This window comes from Nycticebus coucang, chromosome 11 (genome assembly GCF_027406575.1).
Source record: "Nycticebus coucang isolate mNycCou1 chromosome 11, mNycCou1.pri, whole genome shotgun sequence".
NCBI classification, from domain to species: Eukaryota; Metazoa; Chordata; class Mammalia; order Primates; family Lorisidae; genus Nycticebus; species Nycticebus coucang.
Window position 1 is genome coordinate 88,243,558 of NC_069790.1, and position 13,321 is coordinate 88,256,878.

The window sequence follows — 13,321 nt, forward strand, 5'->3', positions numbered from 1 at the left end:
ATAAAAAAGAGAATTACCAAGAAATCTTACACTCATATGTTCATAGATCTCTTCAGTAAGGAGGATGTATGTATATGCAGCATAATGCTGTCCTCAGAGACCAGGCTGTAGGAATTATTGCAGTTACAAGAAGGGTTAAATTCAGCAAACTTTTTTATTTGTGTGCCTTTTAAGTATGAAATACTATACTTGCCTTAGAGAAAATTTGAAGAATATTTTTATAAAGTGATGCAGTATTCAAGATAAAGTTGTTATCCTTTCAACCTTAAAGCCACCTCTTATTCACATCCTGGACAATTCGTCAACATTTCCCACCCTCAATTTTTTTTCCTATAAAATGAGAATAATATAGAGTTGCTGTGAGTTAAGTGAGAACAGTGTCTGATCATAATGGCCGGTCAACAAATGTTAATAACTGTTCCTTCTCTTGGAAAAGAATCTCAAGGCAGACGGGCTAAAGGTCTGCTCTGTAAAGAGACGGGAATCCCCTGTCCCCAGCGAAGTGCTTCCTAACCTCCTTTGGTAATAAACTATTTTGTATTAAAAGTGATGGATCATTCCCATTATACACTCAATGCATGTCCCCATCTCAAAGCTTTTGTGGATGACCACTGCCCATCCTTCAACCCCAGGTTAAGAACACCTTCTCCAGTATTTTAATTTCAATTTCACCAAATCCTCTTACAGAACAAAGACATCTTTAAAAAGTAAAATTCTTTGGGTATCTTGCAGTTAATTGAAGAAAATCTATAGGCCTTTATTTTTGAAAGCTTTGGAAAGATTGTCATGTCAGAACACAACTCCATGGCAAACAGTTAAATGAATTGCTCAAAAACTTCATTAAAGTTCTGCTGATTTGTCACGTATTTCCCACAACCTTTTAAAACACACAAGTGTTTATGTCTGAATCTGAATCTAAATAGAGAAAGAAAACATTAGAGTGATAATAGCTCTGCTTAACTTCATTTATGTAATTGTGACCATACTATTTTTTTATATTACATTATTTAGAACATTAGATAGTAAATGAAGAGACAGAATGTTCTAGAAAGTAAAGTTTAAAAATTGGTAAGCATCATGTACTTTTTCCAAAAGACATTTTACTGTGTTGAATCAAAGGTGGTTCTTCGGCACAGCAGCTTCACGGAGTCCTGCAAATCCTCATTCCCAGTCCAAGCTGGCTGGCGTTGCTGCCGGCAGTTACCAACTGACTTAGATTTGAAACTATGTTAGATCCCTTCGTATAGCTGCTGCCACCAAGCAGTTGAGCCAGCTCTGCCTACCTTTCAGTTAGTAATTTTTGCTTGTAATGAACACATACCTGGGAGAGAATTCTATTGGAAAAGGGTCTGAGTTTGCATTCCGGCCCCACCATGGCTGTGTGCTTGACATTAGTGTGTGACCTCCAGCTCGCTGAACCTCCGTATCTTCTTTTGTAAAATGATAAGAACATCCCTTCTGCGATGAGTTTGAGACCCCCAGATCACACAGCAGTGATGCACGCAGAAGCATTTGGTAACTAGGAAGTGCTACATGTCGGCCAACTCATTTGATCTTTCCAACCACCTACAAAAAGAGACCATTGCAGGATTCATCAGGTGCGGCCCACTGATGTTTCCAAACTTTACTTTCAGTTTATTTAATGCAAAGGTGAAATTCCATTTAACTTTTTAAAAATTTTTCCTTCTTGTTTTGATTTTCTTTTTCCTGTCAATGTTCTCTCTGTTCTCCCTAGCTCACAAAGGTTCCTTAGGTTCCTCTCATCTCCTATCCTCAACGTAACCCAATCCAGTGGATTTTTTTCCTTACCATCCCTAGAATCCCTTTTGTCCCTTCCCTTCCCTCCCCTTCCCAGGCCTGGCGCTACCATCTCATGCGTAGGTGACAGCAGTAGTCTCCCTGCCTGAGTCCCTTTCCCTCCTCCCACACCGGCACAATGTTATCAAAGTTATTGTGACAAACTGCTGCACAGATTGTGACTGTACTCCCTGATCCATCATAAAATAATACCTAGTCTGGGCCTCCACCTGTCTTTCTAGCCTTGGTGACACAGGTCTCTCGCTCCTGTGGCTCTCCCTGTACTCATCCTTGCTTGTTCCTGGAGCTTTCACACATTTTCAAGGTCCCTTCCTTCCTCCTCTCCAGATCATACCCCAGTTTCCCATACCTTGCTCAAGTCTCACCATCCCATAAAACTTTGATGCCTTGTAGCTCACCATGATCTAATGTCCTGAAGTAATTCTGCTAAGTGAGTATTTGAAGAGTTATTAATCAGTTACGAACTAACTCCTCCTTAACATTGCATGTGGAGTTGTCTTTGAAGCCGTTTAAATTACGTCATGTTCTTGCCATTTTACTGTGCCTTGTTTCTTTAACCATGTTGTGGGGTTTTACTATAAGGCAAGAAATTTAATCCCTTTGGTCTTAGAGCAGTGGTTCCCATCCTTTAGTGTGGTAAGGAAACACATGGAGAACCTGCTGCAAGTTCTCCTGGGCTCCACCCTAGCGATACAATAAGGTGTTAGGTGGGGCCCAGACCCCAGTGTTTCCGGGGAGTTCCAAGTGATGCTGATACAGCTGGTTGCCTTGCAGCCGCTCTCTCAGAATTAGCGCTAATACCGTCCATGTCCATGGACAGTCAGTGGCGGGGTTTTTCTTCTCTTTCTACTCTTTTCTTCTCATTTATGCTCACGTTCTGTTACTTCCTTCTTTTAGATTGACTTTGAAGATGTGATTGCAGAACCAGAAGGGACACACAGTTTTGATGGCATTTGGAAGGCCAGCTTCACCACCTTCACTGTGACAAAATACTGGTTTTACCGTTTGCTGTCTGCGCTGTTCGGCATCCCCATGGCACTGATCTGGGGTATTTACTTCGCCATTCTCTCTTTCCTGCACATCTGGGCAGTTGTACCATGCATCAAGAGCTTCCTGATTGAGATTCAGTGCATCAGCCGCGTCTATTCCATCTATGTACACACCTTCTGTGACCCACTCTTTGAAGCTATTGGCAAAATATTCAGCAATATCCGCGTCAACATGCAGAAAGAAATATAAGTGACATTTGAAGGAGAGAAGTATACCTGGTTCTTTTTATTTTTCTTTTGATTTTCTTGGTGCCAATTTCAAGTTTCAAGTTGCTAGTACAGCAGCAATTTATGAATGAATTATCTTGGTTGAGAACAAAGAAATGGCTTTCTCAGTTTTTGTAATTCTGATTTGCCTCTTCTGACCTATATCTTTTGGCAGTCTGAATTTTCAAACCCATTTAAATTTTTTTCCTTACTTTTTTATTTGCATGTGGATCAATCATCATTTTATTGACTGAGAGATGAACATATTATTGAGAGATAATTTGCAAGAAATATGAAGAACTGAGGAGGAAAAAAATAAGACCCAATAGCCTCAACGGCCACTCTAAAATGTTGGTCATTCTCTGGTAAGGGAAGCATTCCAGGCTATGGCCATTAAGAGTATAAGTATGTAGGCAAGTTTTAAGCAAATTCTTGATGCTGATGCATTAGTGGATTACTGCCATTCATTTTAATGATCCAGCAGGATCTAGTGATCCTTACAAGTTAGAAAACATAATGTTCTGCAGTTTCATGGTCAGACTAATGCCTACTCTTTTTGAAATTTTAACCTGTGATACTTTCTGTGCCTGAGTATTTGTTATACAGATCATGAGACTTAAGTGCCTTCCACATTTTCCTTTTCAAGTAGGGGCTAACCCATCAACTTTCTTTAGGTCAGCGCCTCCCTGGAGACCAAAATTAGAAAATCCATGAGCTAGTTTTCCGTGTTTCTTTCTGACTGAGTTAGAGTCTGGGGGTGCTCATGTCTGGGCTGGTTCATGCAGCATCTTTATCTATAGCAGTGTGGGCGACATTAGCCCTATAAAATGAATTAACGTGGCCAAATGGGGTGAGCCCTCTCTGGGCTGGCAGGAGTGGAAGCCAACTTTCCCTGCCTCTCATCAGCTCAATGAGGTCAGCATGCCTATTCAGCTTCGTTTATTTTCAAGAATAATCACGCTTTCCTGAATCCAAACTAATCCATCACCGGGGTGGTTTAATGGCTCAACATTGTGTTCCCTTTTCAGCTGATCAGTGGGCCTCTGGGAAATGGCTGTCAAAATGGAGGCCATTGTGTGAGATTGTCAGAGTCGCTGCAAACATGACCCCTTCTGAGCAAAGCTCCCCGCAACTGTCCGTTATGCTGTGACATGAGGCCCCTCCCCCTGCCAGGAGCTTTGGACCTAATCCAAGCATCACTTTGCTCAGAAAGAAGATGGGGGAGGAGGCAGCTTTAAAAGATTGGAGTAATTTGCTGGAATAAGTTCAAATTCTTCTGAGCTCAAACTGAGGAATTTCACCTGTAAACCTGAGTCATGCAGAAAGCTGCCTGGTACATCCAAAAGCTTTTTATTCTTCCTGCTCTTATTGTGATTCTGCCCTTGGGGACTTTTTTAAAACCTTCAGTTATGCTCTTATTTTTATTTCCCTGCACTTATGGGACCTCTGTTTGACTTTGGCCTTTTCCAGTTTTCCTGACATTTTAATTACCAACCTGTTACCTACTTTGATATTTTGCATTTAAAACAGACACTGGCATGGACATAGTTTTACTTTTAAACTGTGTACATAACTAAAATGTGCTATGCTGCAACTTTTTAAGTGTAAAGATATTTTATCTTTATCTAAGGAAAATCACTTGGGAAATGGATTTGTAATTCAATCTGTAAACTGTGCATTCCAAGACATGTCTGTTCTACATAAATGCTTAGTATGCAAACCAATTTCTGGTCCAAAAGATTGCTGAAATTTTATATGCTTACTGATACATTTTACACTTTTTTATCCTGCATGTCTTATAAAGGTTACAAGTCTGCACAATAAAAATGTTTAACAGTTAAACAGTTAGCTTTATTCTTTTTCCTCTAAAAGGAATTTATGTGTCAATGTCTATGTGTGTTTGCGTTTGTGTGTTTGTATGTAGTGAGTCTGTACATAAAGTGAGCACAAGTTTGGGGTGTGTCTGTAGGGGAGGGGTAATGGGTCTCCCACTTTTTGATATCACAGAGTCATTTAGGTGGGCTCCTTCTGCTACAGTCATCAACATTCATGGGCTACTTTAGATAAAAGTTATAATTAATAACAAAGTTGTCTGTAGCAATTTACGCAATGTTTTATTATATGTCACCTAAATTGAGCCCCCAACAAATATTAATACTCTCATGTGGTAAACGACACAGTTTGTATTCATGGGGTAATGCCTTAAACTTTACCATAACTGAAGCGATTTTTAAGAAATATATTTCACTCATGTATTATTTCTGTCCTGGGCTAAGTTTATATTCAGGACTTTCTGTATTAGTCAGTGTTCTCCTGAGAAACAGAACAAATAGGAGATGGAGATGAAGAGGGAGAGGGAGGTACAGATGGAAATGGAGGTGGTGGAAGAGGAGGAGGAGGAGGTAGGAAGAGGAGGAGGAGGTGAAGAAGGAGGTGGGAAGAGGAGGAGGCGGGAAGAGAAGAAGGAGGCGGGAAGAGGAGGAGGAGGTGGGAAGAGGAGGAGGAGGTGGGAAGAGGAGGAGGAGGAGGTAAAGGAGGAGGCGGGAAGAGGAGGAGGAGGTGGGAAGAGGAGGAGGAGGAGGTGGGAAGAGGAGGAGGAGGTGAAGGAGGAGGTGGGAAGAGGAGGAGGAGGAGGTGAAGGAGGGAGGTGGGAAGAGGAGGAGGAGGTGAAGGAGGAGGTGGGAAGAGGAGGAGGAGGAGGTGGGAAGAGGAGGAGGAGGTGGGAAGAGGAGGAGGAGGAGGTGAAGGAGGAGGTGGGAAGAGGAGGAGGAGGTGGGAAGAGGAGGAGGAGGAGGTGAAGGAGGAGGCGGGAAGAGGAGGAGGAGGAGGTGAAGGAGGAGGTGGGAAGAGGAGGAGGAGGTGAAGGAGGAGGTGGGAGGAGGAGGAGGTGGGAAGAGGAGGAGGAGGAGAAGGAAGAGGAGGAGGAGGAGGTGGGAAGAGGAGGAGGAGGAGGTGGGAAGAGGAGGAGGAGGTGGGAAGAGGAGGAGGAGGAGGAGAAGGAAGAGGAGGAGGAGGAGGTGGGAAGAGGAGGAGGAGGTGAAGGAGGAGGCGGGAAGAGGAGGAGGAGGTGGGAAGAGGAGGAGGAGGTGGGAAGAGGAGGAGGAGGAGGTGAAGGAGGAGGCGGGGAAGAGGAGGAGGAGGTGAAGGAGGAGGTGGGAAGAGGAGGAGGAGGTGGGAAGAGGAGGAGGAGGTGGGAAGAGGAGGAGGAGGTGAAGAAGGAGGCGGGAAGAGGAGGAGGAGGAGGAGAAGGAAGAGGAGGAGGAGGAGGTGGGAAGAGGAGGAGGAGGAGGAGAAGGAAGAGGAGGAGGAGGAGGCGGGAAAGAGGAGGAGGAGGTGGGAAGAGGAGGAGGAGGAGGTGAAGGAGGAGGCGGGAAGAGGAGGAGGAGGTGAAGGAGGAGGTGGGAAGAGGAGGAGGAGGTGAAGGAGGAGGTGGGAAGAGGAGGAGGAGGAGGAGAAGGAAGAGGAGGAGGAGGAGGTGGGAAGAGGAGGAGGAGGAGGAGAAGGAAGAGGAGGAGGAGGAGGCGGGAAGAGGAGGAGGAGATGGGAAGAGGAGGAGGAGGAGGTGAAGGAGGAGGTGGGAAGAGGAGGAGGAGGAGGTGAAGAAGGAGGCGGGAAGAGGAGGAGGAGGAGGTGGGAAGAGGAGGAGGAGGAGGAGAAGGAAGAGGAGGAGGAGGAGGAGAAGGAAGAGGAGGAGGAGGAGGCGGAAGAGGAGGAGGTGGGAAGAGGAGGAGGAGGAGGGTGAAGAAGGAGGCGGGAAGAGGAGGGAGGAGGAGAAGGAAGAGGAGGAGGAGGAGGCGGGAAGAGGAGGAGGAGGTGGGAAGAGGAGGAGGAGGAGGTGAAGGAGGAGGTGGGAAGAGGAGGAGGAGGAGGTGAGAAGGAGGCGGGAAGAGGAGGAGGAGGAGGTGGGAAGAGGAGGAGGAGGAGGAGGAGAAGGAAGAGGAGGAGGAGGAGGCGGGAAGAGGAGGAGGAGGTGGGAAGAGGAGGAGGAGGAGGTGGGAAGAGGAGGAGGAGGAGGTGGGAAGAGGAGGAGGAGGAGGAGAAGGAAGAGGAGGAGGAGGTGGTGGGAAGAGGAGGAGGAGGAGGTGAAGAAGGAGGCGGGAAGAGGAGGAGGAGGTGGGAAGAGGAGGAGGAGGAGGAGAAGGAGGAGGAGGAGGAGGAGAAGGAAGAGGAGGAGGAGGAGGAGAAGGAAGAGGAGGAGGAGGAGGCGGGAAGAGGAGGAGGAGGTGGGAAGAGGAGGAGGAGGAGGTGAAGGAGGAGGAGGAGGAGGAGAAGGAAGAGGAGGAGGAGGAGGAGAAGGAAGAGGAGGAGGAGGAGGCGGGAAGAGGAGGAGGAGGTGGGAAGAGGAGGAGGAGGAGGTGGGAAGAGGAGGAGGAGGTGAAGGAGGAGGTGGGAAGAGGAGGAGGAGGAGGTGGGAAGAGGAGGAGGAGGAGGAGAAGGAAGAGGAGGAGGAGGAGGTGGGAAGAGGAGGAGGAGGAGGTGAAGGAGGAGGTGGGAAGAGGAGGAGGAGGAGGTGAAGAAGGAGGCGGGAAGAGGAGGAGGAGGAGGTGGGAAGAGGAGGAGGAGGTGGGAAGAGGAGGAGGAGGAGGCGGGAAGCGGAGGAGGAAGGTGGGAAGAGGAGGAGGAGGAGGTGAAGAAGGAGGCGGGAAGAGGAGGAGGAGGAGGAGAAGGAAGAGGAGGAGGAGGAGGCGGGAAGAGGAGGAGGAGGTGGAAGAGGAGGAGGAGGAGGTGAAGGAGGAGGTGGGAAGAGGAGGAGGAGGAGGTGAAGAAGGAGGCGGGAAGAGGAGGAGGAGGAGGTGGGAAGAGGAGGAGGAGGAGGAGAAGGAAGAGGAGGAGGAGGCGGGAAGAGGAGGAGGAGGTGGGAAGAGGAGGAGGAGGAGGTGGGAAGAGGAGGAGGAGGTGAAGGAGGAGGTGGGAAGAGGAGGAGGAGGAGGTGGGAAGAGGAGGAGGAGGAGGAGAAGGAGGAGGTGGGAAGAGGAGGAGGAGGAGGTGAAGAAGGAGGCAGGAAGAGGAGGAGGAGGAGTGGGAAGAGGAGGAGGAGGAGGTGAAGGAGGAGGTGGGAAGAGGAGGAGGAGGAGGTGAAGAAGGAGGCGGGAAGAGGAGGAGGAGGAGGTGGGAAGAGGAGGAGGAGGAGGAGAAGGAGGAGGCGGGAAGAGGAGGAGGAGGTGAAGGAGAGGTGGGAAGAGGAGGAGGAGGAGGAGAAGGAAGAGGAGGAGGAGGAGGTGGGAAGAGGAGGAGGAGGAGAAGGAAGAGGAGGAGGAGGAGGCGGGAAGAGGAGGAGGAGGTGGGAAGAGGAGGAGGAGGAGGTGAAGGAGGAGGTGGGAAGAGGAGGAGGAGGAGGAGAAGGAAGAGGAGGAGGAGGAGGTGGGAAGAGGAGGAGGAGGAGGAGAAGGAGGAGGAGGAGGAGGCGGGAAGAGGAGGAGGAGGTGGGAAGAGGAGGAGGAGGAGGTGAAGGAGGAGGTGGGAAGAGGAGGAGGAGGTGGGAAGAGGAGGAGGAGGAGGTGAAGGAGGAGGCGGGAAGAGGAGGAGGAGGTGAAGGAGGAGGTGGGAAGAGGAGGAGGAGGTGAAGGAGGAGGTGGGGAAGAGGAGGAGGAGGTGGGAAGAGGAGGAGGAGGAGGTGAAGGAGGAGGCGGGAAGAGGAGGAGGAGGTGAAGGAGGAGGTGGGAAGAGGAGGAGGAGGAGGAGAAGGAAGAGGAGGAGGAGGAGGTGGGAAGAGGAGGAGGAGGAGGAGAAGGAAGAGGAGGAGGAGGAGGCGGGAAGAGGAGGAGGAGGTGGAAGAGGAGGAGGAGGAGGTGAAGGAGGAGGTGGGAAGAGGAGGAGGAGGTGGGAAGAGGAGGAGGAGGAGGTGAAGGAGGAGGCGGGAAGAGGAGGAGGAGGTGAAGGAGGAGGTGGGAAGAGGAGGAGGAGGTGAAGGAGGAGGTGGGAAGAGGAGGAGGAGGAGAAGGAAGAGGAGGAGGAGGTGAAGGAGGAGGTGGGAAGGGGAGGAGGCGGGAAGAGAAGAAGGAGGAGGAGAAGGAAGAGGAGGAGGACAGGGAGGAGAAGGAAGAGGAGGAGGAGGAGGTGGGAAGAGGAGGAGGAGGAGGTGGGAAGAGGAGGAGGAGGTGAAGAAGGAGGTGGGAAGAGGAGGAGGCGGGAAGAGGAGGAGGAGGAGGAGAAGGAAGAGGAGGAGGACAGGGAGGAGAAGGAAGAGGAGGAGGAGGAGGTGGGAAGAGGAGGAGGAGGTGAAGAAGGAGGAGAAGGAAGAGGAGGAGGAGGAGGAGGAGGTGGAGAGGAAGATGGAGGCAGAGACTACAGAGATGCAGAACAAGAGATTCATTATAAGGAATTGTCCCAGGATTATGGAGGCTGACAAGTTCCAGGATCTTTGGGTCTGAGTCAGCCAAGCTGGAGGCCCAGGAGAGCTGATGATGTAGACCAGTCTAGCAGCTATCAGGCTGGAATCCAAAGGCAGAAAATAAACCAACATATCACTTGAAGGCCCTCGGGCAGAATGAATTCTCATACTGGGGAGGGAGGATGAGGGTCAGCCTTCTGTTCTACTCATTCAACTGATTGGATGAGACCCAGCACATTAGGGAGGGCAGTCTTTACTCAGGCTACCAGTTTAAATGTTAATCTCATCCACAAACACCCTCAGAGAAACACCCAGAATAATGTTTGACCAAATATCTGGACACTCCATGGCCCAATCAAGTTGACAGAAAATTCATCACCATTGCTTCCAAACCAAATTTTTCCAAGGAAATCTCCTTTAATCTCTCTTACCCTGAAATTTCCTTCACTCAGTTTACAGAGTCCCTCTCCCTGCAGGACTTTCTAGAAAGCACTGAGGCTGCCTGATTAGTAACTCAGTCGGGGATTTATGTTTACCAGCAAACCCATTTCCAGTCTACCGTGGAGACATGCCTCTGATCAGGGTAGCATTTAAGATCCTGGCTGAAGTTACACCTCCAGTTCAAGCAGAATGAGTGAAGTAACTCTAAGCATGGATTATCTTTGTTTTGGCTTTATTAGTTGAGCCTCTAAATTAATATATGTTAACAACATCAAGACTCTACTTAATTGTATTTTCATTTAGCTACAGTTGCAACAGTTCCATCTTTGGATGCACAAATAAATACATGGCTTTGGGCAACTTTTACTCCACATTGAACATAAAAGCTTCACACATCACACATGTAGTAAGTATTAGTTACATAATAATATGCATCTTCCTTGTGGAGTGGGGCTCTGAATACCTGAATCATGCTTCTCCTGATATGGGTACTGGTGGTCAAATCTTCTGGTTTTTAAATTTTTATCTATATTTATTAAAGTGGGGAAGAGGAGAAGTAAAGAAAAACTCGTAACACAAAAGGGTGAAAGTATAAAAGATTACGGCTATGAATACATAAAAATTTTGCATTTCTACATAGCGAAAACAGTAGAAACAAATGCAATACAAATGTTAAAAGAGATAAAAGAAAGTATATATATATATATCGTGGATAGTATTGTAATATACTTAAAATATAGAAATCTATCATAAATTAAGAAAGCAATAAACAGGCCCATAGAAAAGTAGGTAAAGATATGAAGAAGATAACTCACAAAAAGAATTGCACAACCATCATAGGAAATATAATGAGATAATAACAATCAAAGCAATAAAATGTCACCTTCACCTATGCTTGCAGAAATCAAACATGAAAGTAACGTCCACATTGATAAAGATACAGGAAAGTAGATGCACTCATCCGTTGTCTTTTGGAGGGCAATAAACATACATATGACTGATCCCACAATTTCTTTTACTAAATAAAAATAACAGAGGCATAACAAGGTTCATCATCATAGATGTTTATTTGATTGTCAATAGTATGATAAATTGGCTCGGTACCTGTGGCTCAAGCAGCTAAGGCGCCAGCCACATACACCTGAGCTGGCAGGTTTGAATCCAGCCCGGCCTGCCAAACAACGACGGCTGCAACCAAAATATAACTGGGTTTTGTGGTGGGCACCTGTAGTCCCAACTACTTGGGAGGCGGAGGCAGGAGAATTGCTTGAGCCCAGGAGTTGGAGGTTTCTGTGAGTTGTGATGATGCCATGGCACTCTACCCAGGGCAACAGCTTGAGGCTTTGTCTCAAAAAAAAAATAGTATGATAAATTGAAACAACATAAATATCGAAAACAGATAAATAAATTATGGTATATGCATTTACAGATTACCATCGCCCCTCTAATATTTTATGCAAAGGAATTATTTAATGACATGCAAGTATGTTCATGATACATAATGTTAACTTGAAAAGTAAAGTTAAAAACTAGATGGAAGATACTGCTACTTTTTTGTTTAAAAACATGGGGGATGTGGATTCAAATAATTGTGTCATTTCTGAGTTCCTATTAGACACTTTGCAAACACCATTTTTTTTCTTTTTTTTGAGACAAAGTTTCACTTTATTGCCTTTGGTAGAGTGCTGTGGCATCTCAGCTCACAGCAACTCCAACTCCTGGGCTTAGGCCAGCAGTTCTCAACCTGTGGGTTGCGACCCCTTTGGGGGTCGAACGGCCCTTTCACAGGGGTTGCCTAAACACATCCTGCATATCAGATATTTACACTACGATTCATAACAGTAGCAAAATCACAGTTATGAAGTAGCAACGAAAATAATTTTATGGTTGGGGGTCACCACAACATGAGGAACTGTGTTGGCATTAGGAAGGTTGAGAACCACTGATTTAGTGAATTTCAAGACCATAAAATGCCTAAGTGATATACAGACTTCAGGATAAAGATTTCAATGATGGGAAGAAACACCTATACTTTTCAAAATGAACCATAATATTTACATTTATTTAGACAAAGATTAAATAATCACAATGGAATCAGATTGAGTACAGATGACTGGTAGAACCCTTTTACCTTTAAGGTTCAAAACCATTGCTTTTTTTTCCCCTAGGAATCTCCATTCATTAACTTGACTTTCATATTCACTCTCAAATCTGCCAGTGGCTTTAATAATAATAACTGTCTCTTGATATCATTCATTAACCAATTTACTGGACCCATCAATACAAACTGTCTCCTCTTCCCACAACGCACAACAAATCTACTTAGATTTGCTCCTTCCTATCTTCTCTTTTCCTTCTGCTATTCCCTCCATGTGTGCTCAGAATCTCGTCTCCTCTTATTTTCCCAAGATCTTTGCTCCCTTGAGTATCTCCTTTAACTCCCTGTATTTGGGATTGTTCCAATTAGTCTACCAACATCATGTGTCTTTTTCTCATTAAAAAGTAATTCCCTTCCTTAACCTCAGATCTTCCTCCATCATCAGAGCAGTTTTCTCTGCTTTAACAGCCAAGTTTCTCAAGACAATTATCTATAGACATTATCTAAGTACTATTAAATTATCCTAGCCATAATTATAGTTTTAAGCCAAACAAGCTTTTTAAATAATTGTTTACTTCTTGTGCCCAGATACAGTCATAGATTTACTTATTGGTCAATGTTATCATTGGTCCATGTTGGGCTCTCTTTTATTTTATTTTATTTCATTATTTAGTTATCATGAATTAACACCTATGAATCCATCATCAAATCAAAGGACTAAAACTCCCAACTACACATGTGTTCCTTCTCTTTCCCATACACCTGTTTCCCTTCACCTGTATGAGATAACCAATCTTCTAAATTTTGTATTTACCATTTTCTTGCCTTTTTACAAAAAAATTAAAAGTAAATAATTCCCTCAAAGATATTATTTAGTTTTAGCTCTTTTTAAAATTATTTTAAAAAATAAGAATATCATGCAAAAAGGAGTGTTCTGATATTTGGGGGGGATTTTTTTGTTTGTTTAATATAGACTCTTCCATATTCTTAACTATAGCTCTGGGTCATTCATTTTCAATGCTATGTATTAGTCTATCATGTGAAAGTGTACCTATTCATCCAGTTATCTCTTGATTATCCCTTATGATGCCAATGGTGCTGATATAATCACGTGTGTACGTGTCTCCTGGGGTGGGGGGCTCATAGGTATAAATTCCTCTAGGGATTATTGTTAGGACTGAATTGTTTGGTCCTGACATATAATATACCCCCAATGTTTCCAGCTATGACAAACAGTTTTTTTTTAAAAAATGACAGAAGTTTACTTTTCTTCTTTCACTTTATTTCTCCATGATTTTGTTCTACACAAAACCATCCTCTTTTGTATGCACTTGAACATCTTGTTATGGCAAAACATGAGTTTCTCTAATGAAAATT

The 13,321-nt window shown here is 45.5% G+C and overlaps 1 protein-coding gene across 1 annotated transcript in view; it reads left to right on the forward strand.

The window, feature by feature from the left end:
• Window positions 1-4,916, forward strand: part of CAV1 (caveolin 1) — a 36,151-nt gene extending 31,235 nt beyond the window's left edge. Inside the window, exon 3 of the mRNA XM_053553988.1 lies at window positions 2,716-4,916. Within this exon, the coding sequence (XP_053409963.1) occupies window positions 2,716-3,057 (342 nt within the window). The 3' untranslated portion in view covers window positions 3,058-4,916. The remainder of the gene's footprint in view (window positions 1-2,715) is intronic.
• Window positions 4,917-13,321: the final 8,405 nt, after the last annotated feature.